Source organism: Podarcis bocagei, assembly GCF_964188305.1.
Source record: "Podarcis bocagei genome assembly, chromosome: 4".
Taxonomy (NCBI): domain Eukaryota; kingdom Metazoa; phylum Chordata; class Lepidosauria; order Squamata; family Lacertidae; genus Podarcis; species Podarcis bocagei.
Genome location: NC_138128.1, coordinates 31,493,443 through 31,518,250, shown reverse-complemented (window position 1 = coordinate 31,518,250; position 24,808 = coordinate 31,493,443). Strand labels below are relative to the sequence as shown.

Here is a 24,808-nt window from a genome sequence, read left to right as displayed (position 1 = left end):
CCAACCTGCTGCCCTTCAGAGGTTTTGGACTACAACTCCCATCAGCTCCAGGCAGTACATGCTGGCTGGGGCTGATGGGAGTTGTAGTTCAAAACCTCTGAAAGGCCGTACGTTGGCGAAGGCTGCCTTACGAAAGCTCAAGAGAAGCCTTAGTGCCAGCAAATTGCTAAAGACTGAGCTGTGGAAAATTGACCACAAAGGGAGGGGTGTAGTTAATGACCACATTTCCTCATCCTGTTACTTCCTCTATATGTTGCAGCTGTTTGAATGAGGAAAACCCCCAAAAGAATGACATAATGCTTCAGATTTAGCTTTTAAAGTGGCTAAATATAATTTTGGGAAACTTTCTTGAATGAAAATGTGCAAATGGCTGTTCCAAGAGCATCACGGATCACAAACTGCAATATGCACATTTACCTCATGGCAAAAGTGACATCAGAAATAGTGATGGACAAAGAGTTATGAGCTAGTTTTAAAGGGGTAATTTGATCATCTGTAAATAAGACAATTATTGTTCAAAAAAAAGTGAACCTAAAGTTGGTGTCCTAGGATAAGCTGCAGTGATTCCTCCAACTTTCATGACTTTAAAAGGGGATTATACACATTCAGGGAGAATAAAAGAATGCCTGGTCACAATAAATGACATCAAAACTCTCAGTGATGGCTATATACTAAGCCCACCCCCACCCCCTGATCAGAGTCATCATGCCTGAATACCAGTTGCTGGGGAACATGAACAGGAGATAGCTATTTCACTCATATCCTGCCTGTGTGCTTCCAAAACACATCTGGTCACTCACTGTGGGAACAGAAGGCTAGACTAGATGAGTCTCTGGTCAGATCTGGCAAGGCTCTTCTTATGGTATTCGGCACGCAGTGCTGTACATGGGGCATTGCTGAGCTCCTAGCTTCCAAACATAGCGTGTCGCTAGCTCTCATTGGAGAAAGAGGGTGAGGGGTGAAGCAAGGGGAGTTCAGGGTTGTGTGGCACAACAGAGCCAATCAGATGCTCTTGCGATTACATTCCCAAACAGCTCTGAGCTCCCCACGCCTTATCCCCTCTCTGGTAAGCACGGGCAATATGCTGCTACACAGGCCGCTACTGGTCTCAGGACATAGGGATGCTCTTATGGTGTTCTACCACCTATGCACTCACATAATGAATGGGAAGGACAGTAAACAGCAACACACAAGGTCATACGGTTCCTGGGAGCCAAATAAGGAAAGCAAACATTGTGTACCCTGGAGTTTTCTTGAGTGCTCCAGAACAACCTTGTAAATAGCCACTTGCCTGATCACCAGTGGCAAGTAAAAGTTACATCAGTGTGACTAGGCAGGATGGTTTATTTTTTCATTTGGGAGAGAGTAGGATAATTTCCTTTTCTGAAGCAGCCCGTGCTGTGAATGGTGAACTTAGGTGGGCAGGTATTAAACATTTGCCATGGGCCTGTAACTTTTGGGCTAAACCTTTTTGGGGGGGCGATCAGTGTCATTTGCAAAGCTGCTTTGGAGCTATTCAGCAATGTGCCATCCATTATTGTGAATATGTGTGCATTTCTAAAACTGATACAATGGGAGTTATTCAAAAGGCAAAGTCAAAACGTAGCATTACTTAGTGGTAATCTCATCTTTATCACTACTACCAAATGCCTCATTATCATTAACACTGCCATTATCATTTATCATCTTACCTTACAAGAGATGATAAAGTTTGAGGTAGGTGGTTGGGAGAGATCCCTGTCCCTTTTTTGGCACTGCTGGAAAAATCTATTCAGGTATGGATCCTAAAAGCAGCAAAATACATTATTTACTTATTTATACCCACATCATGTACACATTGTATCCTGCTCTTCCTCCTACAGAAGCAGAGGGAAATCCAACCATATATGAACAAGAAACAAAACAGCAGTACGTATCCATCATTAAAAACGTATCAAATTCCATCAAACTGTTTCAGCAGCAGCAGAATACAACACTAAAACTACCGACACTCAGTCTATTTCAAAGTGATACACAAAATGACAGTGAAGTGTCAGAATTACTGACTTGCATTCTTATAAGCAGAAGTGTAATGGCAAGCAATGAAACAATGAAAAATTAGCCTGATACAGTTAACTTCTGCACCACTCCTTTATATATGTTTTTCATGTTTTATTCAGCGTTGATCAGATCTGTTGCAGTGTCAGCAGTGTCACTGACTTCCTAGAAAAGAAGATTGTATTTTCACTAATACCTACACCCTCCCCCTTTCTGCAAAAGATTAATTAGTCTGTTTTCTTTAGCTATTTACTGTGCAAAATCTTACCCCATAGATCTGTGCTGCTGGACAAATGTGAAAGAGGTCCCCCACCTGCTGCTGTTGTCCACCAGAGGCCCCCACTGTCATCATGGAAAGCTTGATGGATCGAACACGACTGCTGGTGGCAGCCAGCACAGAGCCCCAGAGTGGGATATAGCAGAGCACGGCCAACCATAAATCTCCACATCCTAAGCCCATCCATTCCCCTGAAAGGGGCTTGATCTGGGCTTCTCACACACACACAAAATGAAGGCAGCCTTTCCCTCTACCTGCCCTGACCAAGCATGAGCTGCCAGGGCTTCAGATGTGGTGGCTGATCTGTTGCTCTGCTGCTGCCAACCATAGCTCAGGACTGCTGTGAAATTTTTGTTTTGACAATCTTTGTATACAGTGGTACCTTGGTTTATGAACTTAATCCGTTCCTGAAGTCCCTTCTTAAACCAAAGCATTCTTAAACCAAGGTGTGCTTTCCCATAGCAGCGAGGGACTCAATTTACAAATGGAACACACTCAACAGGAAGCGGAACATGTTCGGCTTCCAAGGCAAAGTTCACAAACCGAAACACCGACTTCAGGGTTTGTAGTGTTCTTAATCCAAGTTGTTCATAAACTAAGCTGTTCTTAAACCAAGGTACCACTGTAATTCCTTGAGGAAGTGAGTACGGAATATTCATATTAAACAATTTATTACAGACTAAACTAAATAGTCTACCTTTGTCCTTTGGTGATCACAAGTAGCTGAGTAAGATTGCCTTCCATGAAAGCGGTCTTAACAACGAGTCCGTAAGTGACTGTGGAGGCCAATTCTGGAACCACATGTCCTTCCACAGTAGGGACATAGGTTTCTGCATGGGAGTTGATCACAGTGAGGGGTTGCCAAATGTGACTTCCTCTTAGTTCGATTCTCCTTTTCGCCCTGAGTTCGTGCTTCTTCAAAGTCCATTACACCTTTGGTGAAGGCTGTTCTCCAGTGGGAGCACTTGCAGGCCAGTGCTTCCCAGTTATCAGTGCTTATACTACATTTTTTTAGATTTTAGATTTTTTTAGATTTGCCTGTCTATACATTCATATTCAATACTGCATCTGTAAAGTGAAAACCACGCTGACCCAACTGAAATGTTAAGCAGAAATTCTACATGCAGCCTTTGTATTCAGCCTTTCACACACACACTACCTTTCACCAAGATAAATTTTTGTAAAGGTGCTCACCTGAGTATAAACTGTCGATACAACCAACGAAGACACTTTGAAGAGTGGCTTCCCTCCATCTACCCACTTCACGTCACTTCCGCTGTGCTGCAAACAATACAAACAGCACGTATTTCTATTTAATTCCTTAATTTGTAACACTAGATTTGTAACACTTGCTAAAACATGGTGCAGGATCATTCCAAGGGGGAAAATGGGAAAATGGAGGATGCCATTAAACAGCCGAACATTCAGCCTTTCAGAATCTCAGCCTTCTGTTGGATCCATTCAGAGGTCCCATTTTCAGAATGGAGATACTTCCCTGTAGTGAGTTCTGCAGCTGTTGTGGTAAGTGTATGAATACTGGAAACACATGGGCAGGACTAATCATATTTGTCTAAATTTATAAAAATCACCATGTCTAAATTTATAAAATGAAATACTGAGTTAAACTCCTCCTGTCACTGGAAATGTAAAATTCTGTGCACATGTCTAATTTAGGCAACAACAACAATTTATTTATACCCCGCCCATCTGGCTGGGTTTCCCCAACCACTCTGGGTGGCTTCCAACAGAATATTAAAATACAATAGTCTATTAAACATTAAAAGCTTCCCTAAACAGGACTGCCTTCAGATGTCTTCTAAAAGTCTGGTAGTTGTTTTTATCTTTTACATCTGGTAGGAGGGCGTTCCACAGGGCGGGTGCCACTACCGAGAAGGCCCTCTGCCTGGTTCCCTGTAACTTGGCTTCTCGCAGGGAGGGAACCGCCAGAAGGCCCTCGGCACTGGTACACCCCCCCCCTTGACAATGTTATCAAAAGCAAGAGCAGCCAACCTGGCACCATCTGCACTACGCATTTAAAGCAGTATCATGCCATTTTAAACAGGCTTGGCTTTCTCCAAAGAATCCTGGGAACTGTAGTTTGTTAAGGGTACTGAGAGTTGTTAGGAGACTCTTATTCCCTTCACCGAGCTACAGTTTCTGAGTGGTTTAACAGTCAATTCCTTTTCCCTCTGTGATGGTAAAAGGTGTCTCGTAGTAACTCTCTTTGGGGGAAGCCATGACTGTTTAAAGTGATAAGATGCTGATTTAAATGCAAAGTGCAGATGAGGCCTAAACGTTGTTGGACACCAGCACAATTTCCACTACCCCTAATCCAAAGTCATGTCGCCGCATATTTTATAGACTACCCAGAACCAGAAAATGCTGCACCTATTTGTAGGTGTCCAGAACAGAAGTAGCTGTTCAGTATGTGATTCCAGACATGTATGGGATTATAACCAACAACCATGTGTCTTAATACGAAGGGCATATTTACCCTGTACTTCACTGTGTCAGCTCTACAGCAGGTGCAGCACAGAAGAAAATTCTCTCACGTAATCCACACTGCATGCAAAATGTACCAGGTGAAGCAATGTGTGCATACACAATTATCTACCAGAGCCGGCCACCACAGAAAAAGGATGTGGTTGTATGAGGTGATTCTCTCTCTCTCTCTCTCTCTCTCTCTCTCTCTCACACACACACACACACACACACACTGTACACATGAGGCAATGTGTGTCTGTGAGCTTGAGGTTTACTTCTGTAACCTATCATATGTAGAAAGTGAACCCCTCTTTCACCTTCATTTCAGTAAGGCAGTGTCAGACACCAAGGATAATAAAACTGCACAAATACTATAAATATTTCAAATTGTAAGATTCACAGACACTTTTCTTTTTGCTGGAGAGACACAAAACTCAAATGCTACACAATACCTTTCCAGCTGCAGGATCCTGAAGGCTCAGATAACCGGGAGGCAGGCTGGTTGCCACTGGTATGCTGTGTTCTTGAGACACTAACTGGTCATCTTTCAATAAAGGGAGCCAAGCATATCCCACTGCATCCAAAAGGAGGTCTAATTAGCATTAGAATATTTTGCTTTATTGAAATAAAGAGAAGCAATGATGGTCACACACAAAAAACAAATCTTGTCATAAATGCTTGACCTAAAATGGTACTACGTAATACAGGAACAATACAAATCATGGCTTTGATCAAAGTATAGCTACCTGATGTTTCCAGGGCCTCTTTCTTTTTGGCATTAGCTTTCGCATTTATGTCGCAGGTGACGTGATAAAATGAAAAGAGAATGTGGTGCTTCTTATGGAGTTGAGTAGGCAGCTCAAGCTTCACCTGAAATGTAAAATGTTGCAACCATTTTTAGTTAAGACGGACTCAAACAAGAGCAAGAGAGGAATCCTGGATGGCTTGAGCCTGATCTTAACTTATCATTGTTTCAATACAGTCAAGTACGCTGTGGAACTTGTGCATGAAGTGGGGATGAGAGTACAAAACTCTACCCAGTTACATAAGTCTATTACTTTTTAAAAGATGTCTTTTGAAAAACAGCACTGTTCAGGCAAACCTTTGGAACATGTTTTTTCAACAAACCTGTCTTTATTGATGTTTTTATTGAAGTTATTGTAGTATTATGTTTATATGTTGCACACCATATACAGTGCGTTTTATAAATATTAAATAAACAAATAACAAACAAAATAATTGACCGTGTGTCTTATAATTTTCAAAAACTGTGTGTGTGTATAGAACCACCTCACAGCCCCAGCCCTTTCCTTAAAAACAGTTCCTAAAGGCCTGTCTTCTCTTGCCAATGGAAGGACAACAAGGAGGTAGCCAGTCTAACTTCTCTAGGGAGGAAGTTCTAAAATTTGGGAGCAGCTACCAAGAAGGCCCTCTCCCGTGTCCCCACCAAGCATGCCTGTCAGGGTGGCGGGACTGAGAGCTTTAACTGTTAAATGTATCCTAAGTAGTAGTAATACATATGAAGTCACAATAAAGTAAGCTTACCTCATCGTAAAAATCAGGGTTCTGTGAATGGTGTAGAACAGCTGTATATGCTGCTGATGCAAAGAGTGGTCCACCAGGCTTTCCGTAGATACACTGTTCAAATAGATTGTGCTTTAATTCGTTTGTAACATTTTGTGGATTGTATTCCCAACAACTGCTTTAAGTGCCCAAAGCTCTGAAGGCTTTATCAACCTGGATTCTCATAACTTATATGAACTCTTGTCATAATGGGGCAAGAAGAATTGATGTGGATCATACCTTATATGAGACAACAGTGTACACTGGACTGTTTCTCTCTCTCTCTCTCTCTCTCTCTCTCTCTCTCTCTCTCTCTCTCACACACACACACACACACACTCACACACATATGAAACAGTTCAGTGTACAATGTCCTCTGATCTACCCACCTACCTACGTACCTACCCAGCTACCTACCTACCTACCCACCTTCAGGGGGGAAGACCTGAACCAATGGTTTCAAATGATAGGAAATGAGATTCTGACTAAACATTAGGAATAATTTTCAGATGGTAAGAGATGTTTGACAGTGTAGGATGGTGGACTCTGCTGGAATTTTTGAACAGAAGTTGGATAGTCCTCTGTCAGAGAGATTCCTGCATCGGCGGAGGTTGGACTAGATGTCCCTTTGTGTCCCCTTCCAACTCTACAATTCTATGACTCTAAGTACTGCAGAATAAGCATTTCCAGAAGCCCTACTAATAATTGTCGTTATAAAGGATTGTTATGGAAATACAAACAATGCATGGAACAGCCTTAGTGGTGCCAAAGAAATTGCTTTCAACCTATTGTTTTGTGAATGAGATCCATCTCTGCTCACCTTCATGGGTTTGGCTCCTTCTTCATCGGAACTTTTAAATTCAATACAGACTGTTATATTCCGTGCCTGTAAGGAAAAGGTGCAAATGGAAATTATTAGCTCATAAATTACATGCAAATTAAAGACGTGTGAAATACAAGGCTTTGTTCCAAATCTGGCACTATGCTGCCAAGTTGAGAGCAAACCAGAGCAGTGTTATGAAGCCAGAAAGAAGACTGCAAAAATATTTAACCTCTTATCAGCTGGAGTATATGAACACAGAAAGCCGACCCTTCACTTCTAAACCTTGCTTTGGTTATAATTCACATTCTGTATATAGTAATATTCAAAACGATCATTAATTTATGTTTATTTTTTCAGGTTCAACACTGGAGTTCTGTATTTGGACATACTGTGTTGTTAAATGTGATTTTTTTAAACAGGGTATGTCTATGTGGCTGAGCCCTGCTTTAAAGCAGGTCTCATTTATTTCAGTGAAGCACAGCTTAATGAAAGTGTGTTTAGAATCAATCCTGGTTCCATTACATTGTAGCTGCTTCTCTAATGTCATTAACTACTATAGTTTGTCAGATCATTAACCCTGATTGAGATTTTGGAAAACAAAATGCAATTTTTAAATTGAGCAAAAGAAACAAACAGAAATGAGAGGCCTATTCCACAGGAAAGTCTGCTATACAGGTCCAAATGCTATTAATAAAATCAACAGGTCTTATTTTTACATAAACGCGTGTACAACTGGGGGTTCCAAAGGTGAATAGGGTTCAGACATATTCTATATTCGTTGCAAACTAAGGGCCAAATTATCTCTTGGTGAATGGTTATTAGGAGCACAGTGAGCTTTCAAGGAGCAACGAAGCTAGCATTCAACTGCTTAATCGCGCTCAGATCCCTTGTGAGAACAGCTGAGGCCAAGCAGCTGAATAATTGAAAGCATCACTTAATTGCTAGGGATCTAACCTATGCACTGAAAGCTGCTTGTGAATCCTTCAGTTTAAGGGAATTGAGATTTTAGTCGCAAACTAGTCAGTAGGTAAGTCCTGCTGAACAAAGAGGGACTTACTTTAGAGTAAACACACTGAGGGTTGCTGTGCTAAGGCTCTTGCTTTGGCATACCTTGTTGAAGCATTTTTGGCTGTCGTATTTCAGATGTTTGGGATAGATGTAGATTTGGTTTTTATATACTCTATAAGTCTGGGAGTACTTTGTCGATTCTTGGACAAATTCTTCCACCTCTACCGTGGGCTGATGCTCCTTGATATCATTGAATGGCTTGATTGGAATAAAAGATGATGTTACACAATCTTGAGAAAGAAAAAGAAAGAAAGAAAACCCTTTAGTCACAAAACTGTAGCCTTTTACTATTATGGGCTATAATCTAGAAAGCCCAGCAAACACAGCAGGGCTTCTTATACCTCTTCCCTACAACCCCCACAACAACCACACTATCACAGTTCTTGATGGATGAATCAATCAGACGTTTGTTTTCTGGGTCAAAACTCATACTTGGCTGAGCAATATCTTGGTGGGGTTGGGGAGTGCTGAATCTTGGAAGATCTGAAATATTCAAACCCTGCTGGGCACCCAGAAGCAGTGAGGGATGAATGGTGCTTCCCTCTCATCTGTTTTCCTTTCTGGGTAATTTTTTTTGGGGAAGTTGGGGGTTCCCTGGGCTGGGAAACCCTCCAGAACTGGCATATTATATCCTCCTGTTTGGGATAAATATTTGGGTAATTGGAAAGCTTTGGACTGAAGATGTCTTCAGTCCAATATAACACTATGTAAAGATACACACTATGTAAAGATGCACACATGGGCATCCACAGGGTGGGAACTGGGGCAGGGGCTTGTTTCTTCCCAACTTGATGAACCGCAATCCACAGATTCCTGGCTTACCTTTTAAAAAGAGCATAATTCTAGCATGTGTAAAATTTTATTATTTGTATGCTGTCCATCTGACTGGGTCGCCCAGAACATGTGATACAAAAGTAAAATGTACATGTACTATTCATCTCATGTTTTTGTGAGAAATCAGCCTGCTTTCCCTGTTCAGTGTTTTACTTTCGACCTTCCCCCACCTGGAAAAATTCCTGCAGATGCCTATGGATGCCGAATTTGTTGAAGGAGGAAATCCTATTAAACTGGCAGAGGAGGAAACACGAGTGATACATATTTCCTTTGTGCATGTTCTTATGGCTCATGTGAAGATGGGGGATATTATCTCTGTTCCCGTGTCAGAAAAAAAAGGCATCTCTTTCCATCACACAAGGTCTGAAAATGTATGGGAAGGAAGACTAAGACAGCCATGCTTCTACTTTTGCTGCTTGTATGGAATGTTTGAAATTGCAAATGGTTTTATCCATGAAATTCTATGGAACACAGATGTGGTGATGTGCCATGTAGCCTAGTGTCAGATGTGTTAATGGTACAAAATCTGCCTATCTACCAAACTCCTTCACAAAACTCCACTCCTATGCAAAGCAACCACAGAATCAATAAAAACAATCCTTTTTTTAAAAAAAGTGACATTCATCCCCCCCCCTTAATCCCAGTGTCTCATCACAATGGTTAGCAATTTCTTAGAAATTATAAATTGGAATCATACTTTGGTGCTCCAAAGGTACAGAATCAACTGTGATTTCTAAGCTGCCAGGTATGATCTGAATTTTGTTGATCTTCTCTGCCCTGCAAACATCAGAAGAATATTTTTTAAAGGTGACGCGGACGGAATAAGCAAGAGCAGTTGTAAGTGAACACAGACATTGATCACATCATCACCGTATGTTTGAAGCACTCTTATACCACTTTAATAGTCATTGTTTTCCCCAAAGAAACCAAGGAATTGTAGTTTGTTAATGGTGTTGAGAGCTGATAGGAGATCTTTCACAGACCTACAGTTCCCAGTACAAATTAATGGTGGGACCATCATATAAAGCAGCGGTTAGGGAACTGTGGCCCTCCAGATGTTGATGAACTACAACTCTCATTATCCTTATCCAATGGCCATACGACTGGGGCTGATGACAGAAATAGTCCTGCAACATTTGGATGAAACCTGCCCCACCCCCAAGTATAAAGGAAAATGGAATTAGTGATTTAAGGCACAAAGAAAAGAATAAAGCAAAACATTAAATTTTAGTGAACTGCTGAACTACAGCAAAATCCATTTTTCTTCTCGAATAGAAGTGAGGTAACTGTCAGGAAAAGAACTCTTTTATTTAAACTTATTCCTGTTATTTTTCAGCAACAATTATTGTAATAATGGTAGGAAATAACTCTGAGCAATATTCACTGTATTGTCATTCAGCTACGCCTAGCTGAAAAAACAGTGTCAGCTTCTGCATTGTAACAATGAAGGGATGAGGAACGAAGTGAAAGCTCTGTCTAGGTGACCATTATTCCATTGCTGAAAGCTCTTCAATGGCAAATTTGAAAAGCATTATCAAGGCTAGAATTGCTAAGCCGTATAGAACAAAGCCTTGCTGATGACGAATTGCCGTAGATTCTGAAAAAGCAAACTAGGCTGGATTCAGCCACTGAAGATTAATGTTGTACTGCAACCTGAAGTACAGAGTAACCCTAGGACTCTCTCTGCCCTTGGCTTAAGAGAAAACCCAAAGCAGGCTTATCCTGAGAGCCCTGCTAGGGAGCTGTGAAAGGTAAAAGGACCCCCGACCATTAGGTCCAGTTGTGGCCGATTCTGGGGTTGTGGGGTTCATTACGCTTTATTGGCCGAGGGAGCTGGCGTACACCTTCTGGGTCATGTGGCCAGCATGACTAAGCCACTTCTGATGAACCAGAGCAGTGCACGAAACGCTGTTTACCTTCCCGCCGGAGCGGTACCTATTTATCTACTTGCACTTTGATGTGCTTTCGAACTGCTAGGTTGGCAGGAGCAGGGACTGAGCAACAAGAGCTCATCCCATTGCGGGGATTCGAACCGCCGACCTTCTGATCGGCAAGTCCTAGACTCTGTGGTTTAATCCACAGCGTCACCTGTGTCCCTTCCCAGGGAGCTGTACACAGCCCTAAACCAGTTGGGTTACCAGCTACTGTATGGAGCCTGAACATATAATCAAAGTTCCAAAGACGACACAGAGGCCTTGCTTTGTTAAATTCTTATAAATCATTGAACATGAACATAGAGAGGGGTGAAAAAGACCCTTAATGAAATGAAGCAGTTACTGGATGAAAACCACTCTGTACGGGACTTCCTGCTTTGCAGCGAACCTGGCAAGTAGTTCTCTCGGGTGCTCCAGTACCCAGGAGGGGTCCCAGATGGAGATTAATGCGGGGTGGAAAGGGGCATGTCTCCCCTAACCTTTTGAGGGTATCGAAAGGGCACGAACCGTGGTTGTCTGTTAATGCCTTTTGTTGTTGTTTGTGAGCAGGGTAGGAAATCCCTGTCTCCCAGATGAAAAGTTAAGGGCACTGGGCTCAATGGCTCCGTCCAAGGACAGCCCCAACCAGCTACCATGGTGAGCTGCGGAATACCTTTGAATTCGGACAGAATTGGCAAGTGAAGAGGCACCCCCAACCCATGAAAAGATCCTGATTTATGCTGCAGGAGAAAATCATCTGTTTGGAAAGAATGAAAGATGCTAAATTCTTCTTTGCTTGAACAGTGGAAGGAGGGGAGGAGAGGCAATATTTTAAGTCATATTTCTGTTCTCAGGATCTATGTTATTCACCATCCCCAAAAGTAATGGAATGCAAAGTTGTTGGGAAGAGTGGACTTTAAAGATACCTCTTTGCGTTGGATTTATTTTATAACAAAGGACAATGCCTGAAAGGAGGAGAGTAACAACCCTGAGGGACTTTTGAGGGATTTTGACCACCTCTTGGAACTTTGTATTGTGAAACAAAAATACTAAAGAAGAAAAGATTGGTAAGAACTAGACTGACTGTCTGTTAAGCACTCGGAAGAGAATAAGCTGTGGAGTTGGATATAATGGAACTGAGCATCGGCAGGATGGAGTGCAGGATGATTTATTAGTTTAGGGGGGAGGATGTAGAGGAGATGCGGATTTTGTTGAGATTACATCAATCCATCCCTCTTGAAGCTTGAAGTTGGAAATAAGAAAAGTGAAAGGGACAGGATGGACCACAGTGTATACCATCTTGACAGCTTCAGAGACTTTCAGACAGAGAAGAAAAGATATGGATTATGTTTATTTATTAATGATTTATTAATGAGCTGGTTGTATGTAAAAATTCAGATTAAATTTGGCGAAATGTGAAGGGTGGGTGACACTGGGAGATTGGCAGTGTTAGAGGGGGGAGTGTGTGTGTGTGTGTGTGTGTGTGTGTGTGTGTGTGTGTGGATTTCATTTTCACCCTCTGCACACAGCACCAGTGAGGCTTGAGTTGTTTATTACTGGGACAGCAATGTTCAAGGCCATGTTAGAGAGGAATGTGTGCATGTTGTCTGGGAGGAAGCAAGATCTGTCTTTCTCAGGAAAAGTGTTACTCAAGAGGTATCAGAAGGAAATGTTTCAAAATTGATGAATGGCTATTATAAATAGATAAAAGAGGATTTACTGTACTTGACTATTTTGAGGATAGGTTATAGCCATGTACAAAAGCCACAGCAGAAATTGGTAATGGAACAGGTGATGTGAAGGGAGAAGGGGGTGAATAGATTTTGAAATGATAGTTGAAAAAATTATTTCATTGGGAGCAGCAAAAGAGGGAGGAAAATAGAGAGGACATCAGGGTGGGTGGAAAGTCAGCTTTTAATTTGTATTGAATTTGTATTAATTTGGTGACAATTTGTTAAAAATTATGGAAAATCAATAAAAATAATTGGCAAAAAAAGGAAACCCCTTTGTACTTCCATTTAGTCAATATACCTGATAAAACACTCCTCCATGAAATGCATCTATATATCTTTAATTCCTACACTTTCCCCTTGCTTCAACTGAAATTAATTCCATTCAGCACTACAATCAAGCGGCCATAAAGTTTGTTAATGCAGCAAACATCTCTCCAGTTTTCCCAAAGAGCTTTGCTGGAAACCCACTTTGGCATGCAACTGACTAATGTGAAAACCATTCCATGTAATGTGGTTGTTTTGGCACTCATCGCTTCTGTGCAAACAAAACCATTGATGCAAAGGAGTTAATCAACACAGCCAAGCAATGATTCCTTACCTTCTGTATTCTGTGACGAGTTTCATTAAGTCATCCATTGAAATTTTGCTACTTTCTTGCCTGAACAAAGGTGAGAACCGGGAATCTCTGTCAATATTTCCCTGATTATCTTTAAAGACTGGTCTGTAACAAAGGGGAAACAATATATTAAATGAAAACCAAGCTATTGTTAATTATCTCTAGGGATGCATGAGTTCCTCCCTTTGCCCCTGAGTTCTACTTTCAAGCTTTCTTTTTACTAATTCCATCCCCAAACCTAAAATAAACATAATTCATCTAGAGGTTTACAGCAATATGTCAGTCAGATTGTGGCGTGGGCACTGGAATCCAAGTAGTTCAATAATATTCACACCACACACCAGATTTCTGGCAGCACTTAGGATGATATCAAGGAGGTACCTCCATTCTTGTTGCGGGTACAAGTCTATGCAAATATACCTGGGAATAAACTAGGGTGACCAGAGCACCTTTAATGGTGGAGTAGATGAGGGAATTGATGCCTTCTCATGCTACAATTAAAGGTCCAGGAGTCCTGTCCTCTTACACTTTTTGGCCACCTTGGAACAAACCTCACAGAATAGAGTGAGTCTGACTTCTGAAGATGCAGCCACAGGGCTGCAAAATAAATAAATAAATAAATAAATAAATAATCAATCAATCAATCAATCAATCAATCAATCAATCATATATTTATACCCCACCCATCTGGCTGGGTTTTCCCAGCCACTCTGGGCGGCTCCCATCAGAATATTAAAAACACAATAAAACATCAAAAACTTCTCTAAACAGGGCTGCCTTCATATGTCTTCTAAAAGTCAGATACAGTGGTACCTCAAGTTACTTATGCTTCAGGTTACATATGCTTCAGGTTACATATGCTTCAGGTTACAGACTCTGCTAACCCAGAAATAGTACCTCGGGTTAAGAACTTTGCTTCAGGATGAGACCAGAAACTGTGCTCCAGCGGCGTGGCAGCAGCAGGAGGCCCCATTAGCTAAAGTGGCGCTTCAGGTTAAGAACAGTTTCAGGTTAAGAATGGACCTCCGGAACGAATTAAGTACTCAACCCGAGGTACCACTGTAGTTGTTTATTTCCTTGACGTCTGATGGGAGGGCGTTCCACAGGGCGGGTGCCACTACCGAGAAGACCCTCTGCCTGTTCCCTGTAACCTCACTTCTCGCACTGAGGGAACCACCAGAAGGCCATTGACGCTGGACTTCAGTGTCCGAGCTGAACTATGGTGGTGGAGACACTCCTTCAGATATACTGGACCAAGGCTATTTAGGGCTTTAAAGCTCAGCACCAACACTTTGAATTGTACATAGAAATTCTGTACCATTGCCATGACATGACTGAAAGTGTTGGGAATCAGGATGTTTTCCTAGGATGCAGCTTTAAAGAAGGGCTGAGTAAGCTTAAGAGCTCCAGGATCTACTTTGTATTTACTACAGTCCAGTGGCGTAGCGTGGGTTGTCAGCACCCGGGGCAAGGCAAGTAATTTGCGGCCCCTAACCCGTGGAATTTAGCACTCGAGTCTCTTCCGCGCGCCCCCCCAGATGTTGCGCCTGGTGCGGCTGGCCCCCCCTGCACCCCCACGCTACGCCACTGCTACAGTCCCAAGGTAAGTATAAAATAGTGGCTCAGGGAGGGTGTAGATGGAAGTTGAAGGGGCCGTCAATGACTGAATCAGTGCTGAGGGGGACACCTGCTGTTTGTTCCCTGGGAAGACTGAGCTCACATGAAAGTCTACTCCCCATTTCACCTTAAGTTTTCTCACTTCAGCAGCCTTATTTGGGGGTACAGTGGAGTTGGGAGACTTTGGGTTCTTGCTGTTGTTAAGCAACTGTAGGCACATGCATACAAATAAACTGGCTTCTTTTGAACTCTACGTGCAACATCTCTCCCTCCCTATTCCTTTCCTAACAGCTCTCTGTTCCCCCTTGGTATGAGGGATCATTATCCTTGGTCTTCCCACCCTCCACATTTTGTCTTATCTTCTTGATATCACTTCTGTAGCTTACCTGAAGATGCAGTTGTCCCCAACTTGAAAAATAGCATGCTTTTTTTTTTTTAAGGAACAAGGTAAGCCAATGAGAAAATTATTCTCTAGATAGGAAACATGGGCTAAGGATAAGGTGATAAGAGTGACTTTCCACTGAAGCTCCCAGGAAGGGTCTACTTTACTGATTATGGATAAAGTTTATGATATAATTGTGACAGTCGGCTTTTATATCCTTTTCTTCTATTTCTTCTTTTCTCTCTTGCCTTTTTCTCTCTTCCTTTTTATTTCCTATTTTGGTTCTCCTTTATCCCCCCCCCCCAAAGACTAGTTTGGCTTTTATTGTATTTTATGTTGAAAATTTTTCAATTTTTAAAAATCTTTAAAAGAAAAAAGAAAAAAAAGAGAGTGAGTTTCCACCAAGAGAATCGATAAGTTTAGGTTCTGATGCTTCACCTCTTAGTTTTAAGCCCTTCCTTCATAAGATATACAGGTTCAGATTCTCCACCACTGGATATTGGGGAAGCAGTTGGTTAGGTAGATATAGAATCAGACATAAAGGATACTTCTAATATTACAAGTCATTGAGATATTCTAGAAATTGGATTCTAAAATGGTCTGGTAACATCCGGTGCTCCAGATGTGGTTCAACTCCCACTCCCATCAGCCCTAGCCATCATGCCCAGTAGCCGTGGGATGATGAGAGCTGTCATTCACCAACATCTGGAGGGCCAAAGGTTCCCCCACCCTTTTTTTGAAAATAATAGAATAATAGAATGGAAGGAAGGCTATATGGAAAATATTTTGTGGGAAATGAGGTCTCCAAGTACAAATCCTATTTGCAAACTCTGGCAGCTGTGGTAGAAATATGAGAAAGGGAGACTGACTTCTCACATTGTAATTCTAATGTGTGCTGCAATTATTGTCTCTTGGGAAAGTGTAGAGGGCAACAACCCAAATTCCAGGACACAGAAACTTCTGTTGTGACAAAGGGCAGTTCTAGTGGCCAGCTTGAGATCTTGTCAGATTAGGAGTGACTCAAGAGTAAAGATTACATTATGGCTGCATGTGCCTGCTTTAAATTATAATAGCACAAAGTAAAATATAAAAATCCACATTAAATGGGAATAGTACTATAGCCAGAAATTAAAGAAATGGAAAGCACATTCACAGTCCAAGATTTCTGCTTTTCATCATAGCCGAACCACATTTTGCACAGCATGTTGTGTGTGTCTAGTGGAAATATCTATTTATAGCGTTGTGCAATTTACTAGGGCAAATTCCACTTTGTGAGCTGAAAACGTGGATAAATCTACGAACTCCAGGAACTTTACTTTGGTTATGTGAAGGGACTATTGATCCACAATTACCAGCCGTGCTAAAGCTATCCTGTGCTTTAATTTAAATGCTGCTTTTGCAGTCTGTGAGCTACCTGTATATGGAGTAGTACCTTGTCTGTCCAGTAACATATAAGAGCAGGAATTAAATGGGATGGGTGTGAGATGCAGTTACTTGCCAAGTCAATGCCACTCACTGGTCCACTCTATTTCAAACTAGCATGCAATTTAAAATAGTGAAATGAAATTCCGCCGAGTCTTGAAAAGCACAGAAAGGTGAAACAGGAAGTGGGTGAGAGACTCATTTCCCCAACTTCCTTTTTCTGCTCTATGTAGTTTTTAAAGATCATATCAGCAGCTGAACAGAAAGTGGAGTGACCAAGAGGGTAGGAGGAAAAGGGGAACAGACCAGAAAACTGAGGAAGGGAAAGCAGAATGGCCAGAGGGGAGAAAGGGGTATGTCACAGGAGAGAGAGAGAGAGAGAGAGAGAGAGAGAGAGAGAGAGAGAGAGAGAGAGAGAATTGCTTAGAGGGTGAAGGAAGATACACATCCACATATACATATATTGGTCCAGTGAAATGCATCCTCCCTACCCAAAAACACAAATGAGTCACCCATTGAGCTTCACAGCTGAGTGGGGATTTGAACTCTGCTCTCTGCTCTCCTAGTCCAACCCTCTAACTACTACCCTACACTGGCTCTCTTCATTTGCTTGCCCTGGAGAACTATTACCAATTCATAGTCCTCTATATAGGGGTAGTGCTGTTGTTGTGCCTTGCCAGTTCCTTTCGCAGCCTCTGTTGGTATGATCAATCACTGAAAATGACATTTACAAAGGCAGCTACGTACCGTACAGACCAGGCAAAGGGCATCCGGTATTTCCCCAACTTGCTGCAGAATTGCTTGTTGGATTTTAACACTCTCTGGGCCCACTAGGGGGAAAAACACACAAATTAATAATTCCTATAAAGAAAACTATCTGAAATCCCATAAACATACTGTAAATGTTACCCTGCTGGATGATCACTAGAAGTTTTAATTATTCACAAGGAAAGAGTGACACGAAAGCTGCACATTTCAAGCACTTGTTGATTCCTCCAACCAATGGTCTGCCATAAAATTGGAGGACGCTCATTTGTCCATTGGGCCCAACCCACTTGCCAGTGCAGGACAAGACAGAGCAAGAGCATCTTCAAGAAGTGGCTGTCTATCCCCCTGCTTGAAGGCCTCCAGAGAAGGGCAGCCTGCCACCGCTCTAAGTAACTGGTACCATTATGTTGGTTTCATCAATGGACCTAGTTGAGTTATGGGAGGGGAGGGATTTGTAACCATCAATACCATAGCCCAGCAGGTTCAATTACTTAGCTATCAGCTACTCAGACAATGGGAGTACTCAGGCAATGAGAAACAAGCAGAAGCAGAGTCGTCAAAAGGCTCATCTCAGCTATCTGCCAATCTCCCATTCCCACCACCCTTCTGAGTAATACCCCTCCCCACCTTCTCACTATATAGAAGGATCTGGCAACTTCTGTTTCAGTGTATCTGAAGAAGTGTGCATGCACACGAAAGCTCATACCAAGAACTAACTTAGTTGGTCTTTAAGGTGCTACTGGAAGGAATTTTTTTTATTTTAAGCAGAAGCAGATCGTTCATAGAACTGAAAATCCACCGTGGTCCTATAGATTGCTAAAGCAAGTTCTGAGGAGGTTTCTCAGTACAGTGTTCGACTTGACCCCTGGGTTGCGAAAGGCATTCCATCTTTCGATCACATTACCTTGTTAGAGTCTGGATTCCTTATGTAAGGTTCTGCACTGGTGGCAATATTTCCCATGAGCACCTTTTCAATCTTTGCCACCAAAACTATTTCAGAATGAGGGTTACTTATGGAGAAAACAGCCTGTGGAGACAAGAGGTGAAATTCACTAAGACAGAAGAAGTCCCAATATGTGAGAGAAACATTTAAATAACTAAAGGCTCCCATGAGCCAAGCACAGCTCTTGACTGAAAGGGCAGCGACTATTATACTACTGAGCCTAGCAAGTCACGCTGAGAGCCTTTTCAGCCAAAGAGCAGAAAAAAGGTATAAATAAATAACTATAATTTTCTGCTTTAACAAGTCAAAAGCAAATGCCTGTGGAACTAGTGAAGTTTTGGGTACCTGTTTTGGGTACTTCAGCCATTCTTCTGGAAACCCCTTGACCTGTGGTTCCTCGTCTTTGGTGCCAGCAGACTCAATAGTACCATTTTCCAATGAGGGTGAAGGACCTGACATCATCTGTCTAACCAGAGTATGGTTTAGATCCACGTGAAAATCAGCAGAGAGCTTCCTGCTGTCCCGTATATCAAAAAGAGCCACACTCACAAAGAATGGCTCAATCTGGAGGCAAAGAGCAGGAACGAAAAGTGAAAAATCAGAATAATAGCAGGCTAAAGCTGCAAGGTTGGCAGTGCAATCCTATGCACTGTAACTCAGATTAAGTGGTATAAGGCAGTGTTCCCCAACCTTGGGCCTCCAGCTGTTTTTGGACTACAATTCCCATCATCCTTGACCACTGGTCTTGCTAGCGAGGGATGATGGGAGTTGTAGTCCAAAAACAGCTGGAGGCCCAAGGTTGGGGAACACTGGTATAAGGGACTGAGAAGCAGCAAGAAGTGATTTCAACTCTCACCATGAAGGAGAATTGGCCCCATTCATCTCTGATAAAGGGCCATAGCTTAGTGACAGAACTTCTGCTTTGCACTAGAAGACTCTCAGGTTCAATCCCTGGCATTGCCAGGCAACGGTGGAGCAAGCCGATTGGGCGCCTGGGGTGGCACGTGTGCCTTGCACCCAGGGCCGGAGCCAGCCGCCTGCGGGGTGGGGACAGCTGGAGCGGGACGCTCTGCGGGGTCTCAAAAGAGTCTGCTTGCTTTCTTCCACTCAGTCGCCCTACAGCTGAGGGGGAGGTGGCGGGCAGACCGTTTGGGGCAGGTTGGAGCTTGCGGGTGCCCAAGCCACCACGTCATTCCCAAGAGTGGGTCGGCATTTTGTCATCCCCCTTGGTGGTGACACCTGGGGTGACCCGCTCCTACCGCACCCCCTTCCTCCGCCCCTGTCGCCAGGTAGGCCAGGGAATGCTCCCTGTCTGAAACCCTGGAAAGCCACTGCTAGTCTCACAATACTGAACTAGAAGATTGGAGACAGTATTAGGAAGTTTCCTCTGTTCAGTTCAGGCAACTTCTTTCCAGAGGAGTATATATAGGTTTGAAGCCCTACACTGCAATTATATACATGCTTATATGGATCATTGTACTCAACGTAGGGCTGCCATGCATCCGGAATTTCCTGGACATAGTCCGAATTCGTCTGTTGGAAAAAAAAACCTTCTTTTGTGGGGGGAGATTTTGCAAAAAAAAATCTCAACAACTTTTGTGTCCGGATTTTCACTTTGTGAAATATGGCAACCCTAACTCTATGGGACTTACTTTTGAGTAGGCATGGGCAGAATTGCATTGTTAATCAGCTTAACAAGCAACGTTTTTGCTGATTAATGCACCGGGGTAAGTTTTAATTGGGAAGGCCAAGTTTTATTTTGTTTGAGACTGCATTGGGTCTGTAACTGATAAAAGTAACTAAAAAGAAAATGCTTATTATGGTGTTTTCCTCTAAGTTTTTCAAGAGTTGGATTAAGTTTAGCCAGTAAATGAAATCTGGTTTACATTTGAACTAGGAATCCTTGTTTCAAGCTAACACTGGTCCTTTTAAATTAGTTTGGCTGTTGTTTGTTCGAAGATATGCTTTCAGCTAGGTTTATAAAATGTGTTTCTATCAATTTCTGCAATTTCTATCGACCTGTCCCAACCCACTGACTAAGACTCCGCATGTTAGTTGCTTGCTCTTCACTTTTTGGAAATCCTGCATTAGCAAATAAATAAAATAAAAGCAATTATGCACTCGTCCCATTCTCACTACAGCTATGATTTTGCCAGTATTTTTTGCCAGTATTTTCATCCTGCCAAAAAAGTATTGACTGGCATGTGCAAAATAAATACTGCTGATGTCATCTGCTAATGAAAGAAACCAATGTCTTCTCCAAAAACCACAGAAATTGCATTGTCAGAACCTAACTGACACAGTCCCTTCAACCTGCCCTCTGTAACAAAGACACTGGCAAAAATCTGATGCTCCTGAACTCGTATTTTGTAATTTATTCCAAGGCAGCTTTTATTTTGTTCCTAATTTCAACAGATACATTATATTTTGGACTTCTGCAATAGTTATTTTTTATTTTGTCATTTTGATGTAAAAATTAGAAACAGTTTTCTGGAGAAATGTTAAATTGGATCCAGTATAAGCTGGTCATGTTTAAGTTCCATTGAAAGTTGTAGCAAACTTGTCCCATTGTTTTCAATAGGAGTAAAGCATGACTAGCTGAGCTGGGGTCCAACCCATGGGCTGCAATTCTGCATTCTATTCCATGTGCAGTGAGATGAGTTCTATTTCAGCTTATAGACTGCTCCAAGGTCCCTCATCAGACAGCAGACACTGATCTTTGCTCCCAAGGCCCCATGCCCCGAATTACATTACATAAAAGTGAATAGGTAAAGACACACAAACTCATTTGTTTGTATAAGGTTTGATCTAAAGCCTGATGCAGCCAGCTTTTGTACTGATTAAGGTCAGGTAGTTGCAAGCCCCTATTAAGATGGATATTAAAATGAAAAAGAGGCTTAGCATCATCTTTTTATTTCTTTATCTTAAATCTAGAAGGAAACTGTGTTTCAAAAATATGTGTACATTCAGTGTTGTTTATATAAATTGATTTATATAACATCACCACTCTTTATACATAAATAACAGCAAAATAAAAATGCAGACTAAAACCTGCTGTTTTTACCAAATCCCCATGAAAAGCAACAGGCTTCAGAAGGGATTTGAGTCACTCTCTCAAGGAAACAAAGCAGTGGCTTCATTCACACGCAACACTGGCCATAAACCATGGCTATAGAAACTGCACCTGTGCAACGCAGTTCAACGTCTCTGCTTTGCTACTCCTTTCTTAGAGCAGGGAAATGAACCACACAGCACATCTGGCTTAGTATTATGTGGGAACCAGCGCTCATGGGTTGTTTCTCCCCAACAGGGCCAGCAAAAGACATTACATAGCCTGAGACTGGCACAGCTATCCTTTTCTGTCTCCCTACCACTTCCTCTTTCCTCTCTCATTGCTGCCACCATCTCCTCCCACGCTCCTGCTCCATATTCCTCTTCTGGCCTGATCAGCCACAGGTGCTTCTACCTTCACTTTGAGGAAAGAGTGTGGGGGTGGGGAGTCCTCCCCCAGAGCAAGGCATTGTGGGTAAGGTCACCAAAAGATGGCCTGGCACTTTAAATAAAAAAATTCCTTCCAGTAGCACCTTAAAGACCAACTAAGTTAGTTCTTGGTATGAGCTTTCGTGTGCATGCACATTTCTTCAGATACATGCATGCACACGAAAGCTCATACCAAGAACTAACTTAGTTGGTCTTTAAGGTGCTACTGGAAGGAATTTTTTTTATTTTGACTATGGCAGACCAACACGGCTACCTATCTGTAACTGGCACTTTAAAGTACAGCTCAAAAATGCATTCACAAATTTCCTTTGTTCTGTCTTCTGAAGATTTGTTCTTCACTTTCAGCTCATGGTTTGTTTATTCATTTATATGTATTTATTGCATTTATATCACACCTTCTCTCCAAGAAACTCAAGGTGGCGAACGTGGTTCTGCCACTCCTCATTTAGTCCCTACAAGAACCCTGTGAGGTGGGTTGTGCTGAGAGTCAGTGACTGGCCCAACATTACCAAGTGAGCTTCATGGCTAAGGGGGGATTTGAACCCTGGTCTCCCAGGTACCAGCATTACCCTCTAACCATTAGTACTTGTTTGCATGTGATGCTAAGACAGCAATTCCATTGTTTGTTTCTCCTGTCCAGGAAGGGAAGAGTAAAGTGCAGACTGCTTAAACTGTGTGTACCACCATGCAGCTCATGGAGAGGCCAATGTCCCTATGCTTTACTGGCCAATATTGCTCCTGACCATAGCCAGTGTCTTGATATAAGCCCCCCTACCTCTGCTTAAAAGGGACACGGGTGGCGCTGTGGGTTAAACCACAGAGCCTAGGACTTGCCGATCAGAAGGTCGGCAGTTCGAATCCCCGTGACGGCGTGAGCTCCCGATGCTCGGTCCCAGCTCCTGCCAACCTAGCAGTTCGAAAGCATGTCAAAGTGCAAGTAGATAAATAGGTACCGCTCTGGCGGGAAGGTAAACGGCATTTCCGTGCGCTGCTCTGGTTCGCCAGAAGCGGCTTAATCATGCTGACCACATGACCTGGAAGCTGTATGCCGGCTTCCTCGGTCAATAAAGCGAGATGAGCGTACAACCCCAGAGTAGGTCACGACTGGACCTAATGGTCAGGGGTCCCTTTACCTTTACTTTACCTCTGCTTAAGACTTACATTGGTGACTGGGTCACTTTCATTATCAGAAACACAGGCCTGAAGATTCAGATTAAGGGATTTGCATGTTATCATGATTCGCTTGGCATCCTTTTCCTGAAAAGGCTTGAGCAATGAATCTGCTGCTGGAAATTCCTTTCTTTGAGGATTCAAGGCCTGGAATAAAGACACAGGGATAATTAGCTGATTGAAGTTAGTGTACAGAATTCATAGGGAAAACAGACTTTTCTGGAAAATAGTTGTAAGATCAGAGATCTAGTGACAGACAGCATAAAATTCATTTCTTTACAAGCCAGTTTTTGAAGAAAGACAGTATGTGGGACACTCCTGATAGTTCCAATGCCCTCATAATTGTGATGAATGGTGGCCCTGGAGGGAGTTTTCTCTGTGGCAGCCCTTAAATTGTGATTGATTGAGTTTACTTCTATGCCATTTTCCCACAATGAGCTGTGGCCAAAGCAGTTTACAGCAAAGATTCAAAACATTGAAATACAGAGCATTAGAAATACATGCAAATATACAAAATACAGAGCAGCATTAGAAATACATGCAAATATACAAAATACAGAGCAGCGTCAGTAAACTGTGGAACTCCCTCCACACAGAGCTGCATTTAGCATTTTCATTACACAGCTTCCATTGTATGTTGATTATAAGCCTCTTTAGTCTGACCCTGGACATTTAAGGTATTTTTTTTGTAGAATCCACCCTTTCCACTTTGTTTAATTTATACTCTGCAGCTTTTGCTTAGAATTGTTTTAACTTGTCCTTATTATTGTATATAAACTGTTCTACTTTTTTTTTAATTGTACGCTTGTATTACTGTAATCTGCCCTTGGACCTTACAAAGCAATAATAAATAATAAAGGCAAAACATTGAGAATGGCACAGCTGTCTCCCCAATGGACATGCTGGTCACTTTTAGCTTTCTCTCACCTAACAATATAAAGCAACAAAGAATAATACTTACAGCAATATCAGGATCTAGGGAGAATAGATTCAACCTATCCATATTTCGAGATGCTCTGACAGTTTCTTCTGTTTCTGTGAGGTACTGCAACAACAACAACATCCTCTTATGCTACAGGTAAACATCATATTAGCTCAAATTGCTTCATGTCAGGGGTTCAAATTTAACCCACAAAGCTATTTTCCTCCTCCCTGCAACACACACACACACATATTCAAATTTATAATTTGTGTCTCTTTGTTTCTGGTATTTCTCCCTCTTTTTGAATGTTAGCCTGCAAAGCAAACCCAGGTGGGAAATCTACATTTAATCTGGGGCAGAATCTCTAAAACATTCAAGAATATCACCTTGCTGTAATTCAGATAATTCTGTCTTATTTTTAGTAATTCATTTAACTTAATTATTGACCGTGTTTAATTTCATCCAACAGTGTTGTTTGTAATTAAAATACATACTTATTTCCAGTGCTGTAGCAAATTATTTCAGATGCACCAGTACAACATTATAAATTATAATTATAAATTTGCCAGCAGCAAAGTAACAAACACCAAGCTGAAAATCCATAAACAGTAAGTGGCAAGGCAACTCTTCAAAATCTGACACTATGTATGCAAATTGTTGTAAGAGAGTCAAATTTACATTCACGTGCTCTGATTTGGAAAAACCTCAAGCTGCTTGGATAAATATTTTCCTTTA

General features: G+C 42.0%; 1 protein-coding gene across 13 annotated transcripts in view; it reads right to left on the bottom strand.

The window, feature by feature from the left end:
* DOCK10 (dedicator of cytokinesis 10) overlaps positions 1–24,808 on the bottom strand; it is a 214,440-nt gene that overhangs the window by 51,753 nt on the left and 137,879 nt on the right. For all 13 annotated transcript variants that reach the window (XM_081192469.1, XM_081192475.1, XM_081192476.1 and 10 more), the window contains 14 exons: positions 24,113–24,196; positions 23,143–23,298; positions 18,826–19,044; positions 18,442–18,564; positions 17,517–17,599; positions 13,331–13,453; positions 9,784–9,863; positions 8,295–8,482; positions 7,182–7,247; positions 6,344–6,436; positions 5,545–5,668; positions 5,251–5,372; positions 3,509–3,595; positions 1,692–1,784 (listed from right to left, as the gene is read on the bottom strand). In XM_081192469.1, the coding sequence (XP_081048595.1) occupies positions 1,692–1,784; positions 3,509–3,595; positions 5,251–5,372; positions 5,545–5,668; positions 6,344–6,436; positions 7,182–7,247; positions 8,295–8,482; positions 9,784–9,863; positions 13,331–13,453; positions 17,517–17,599; positions 18,442–18,564; positions 18,826–19,044; positions 23,143–23,298; positions 24,113–24,196 (1,641 nt within the window). The remainder of the gene's footprint in view (positions 1–1,691; positions 1,785–3,508; positions 3,596–5,250; positions 5,373–5,544; positions 5,669–6,343; positions 6,437–7,181; positions 7,248–8,294; positions 8,483–9,783; positions 9,864–13,330; positions 13,454–17,516; positions 17,600–18,441; positions 18,565–18,825; positions 19,045–23,142; positions 23,299–24,112; positions 24,197–24,808) is intronic.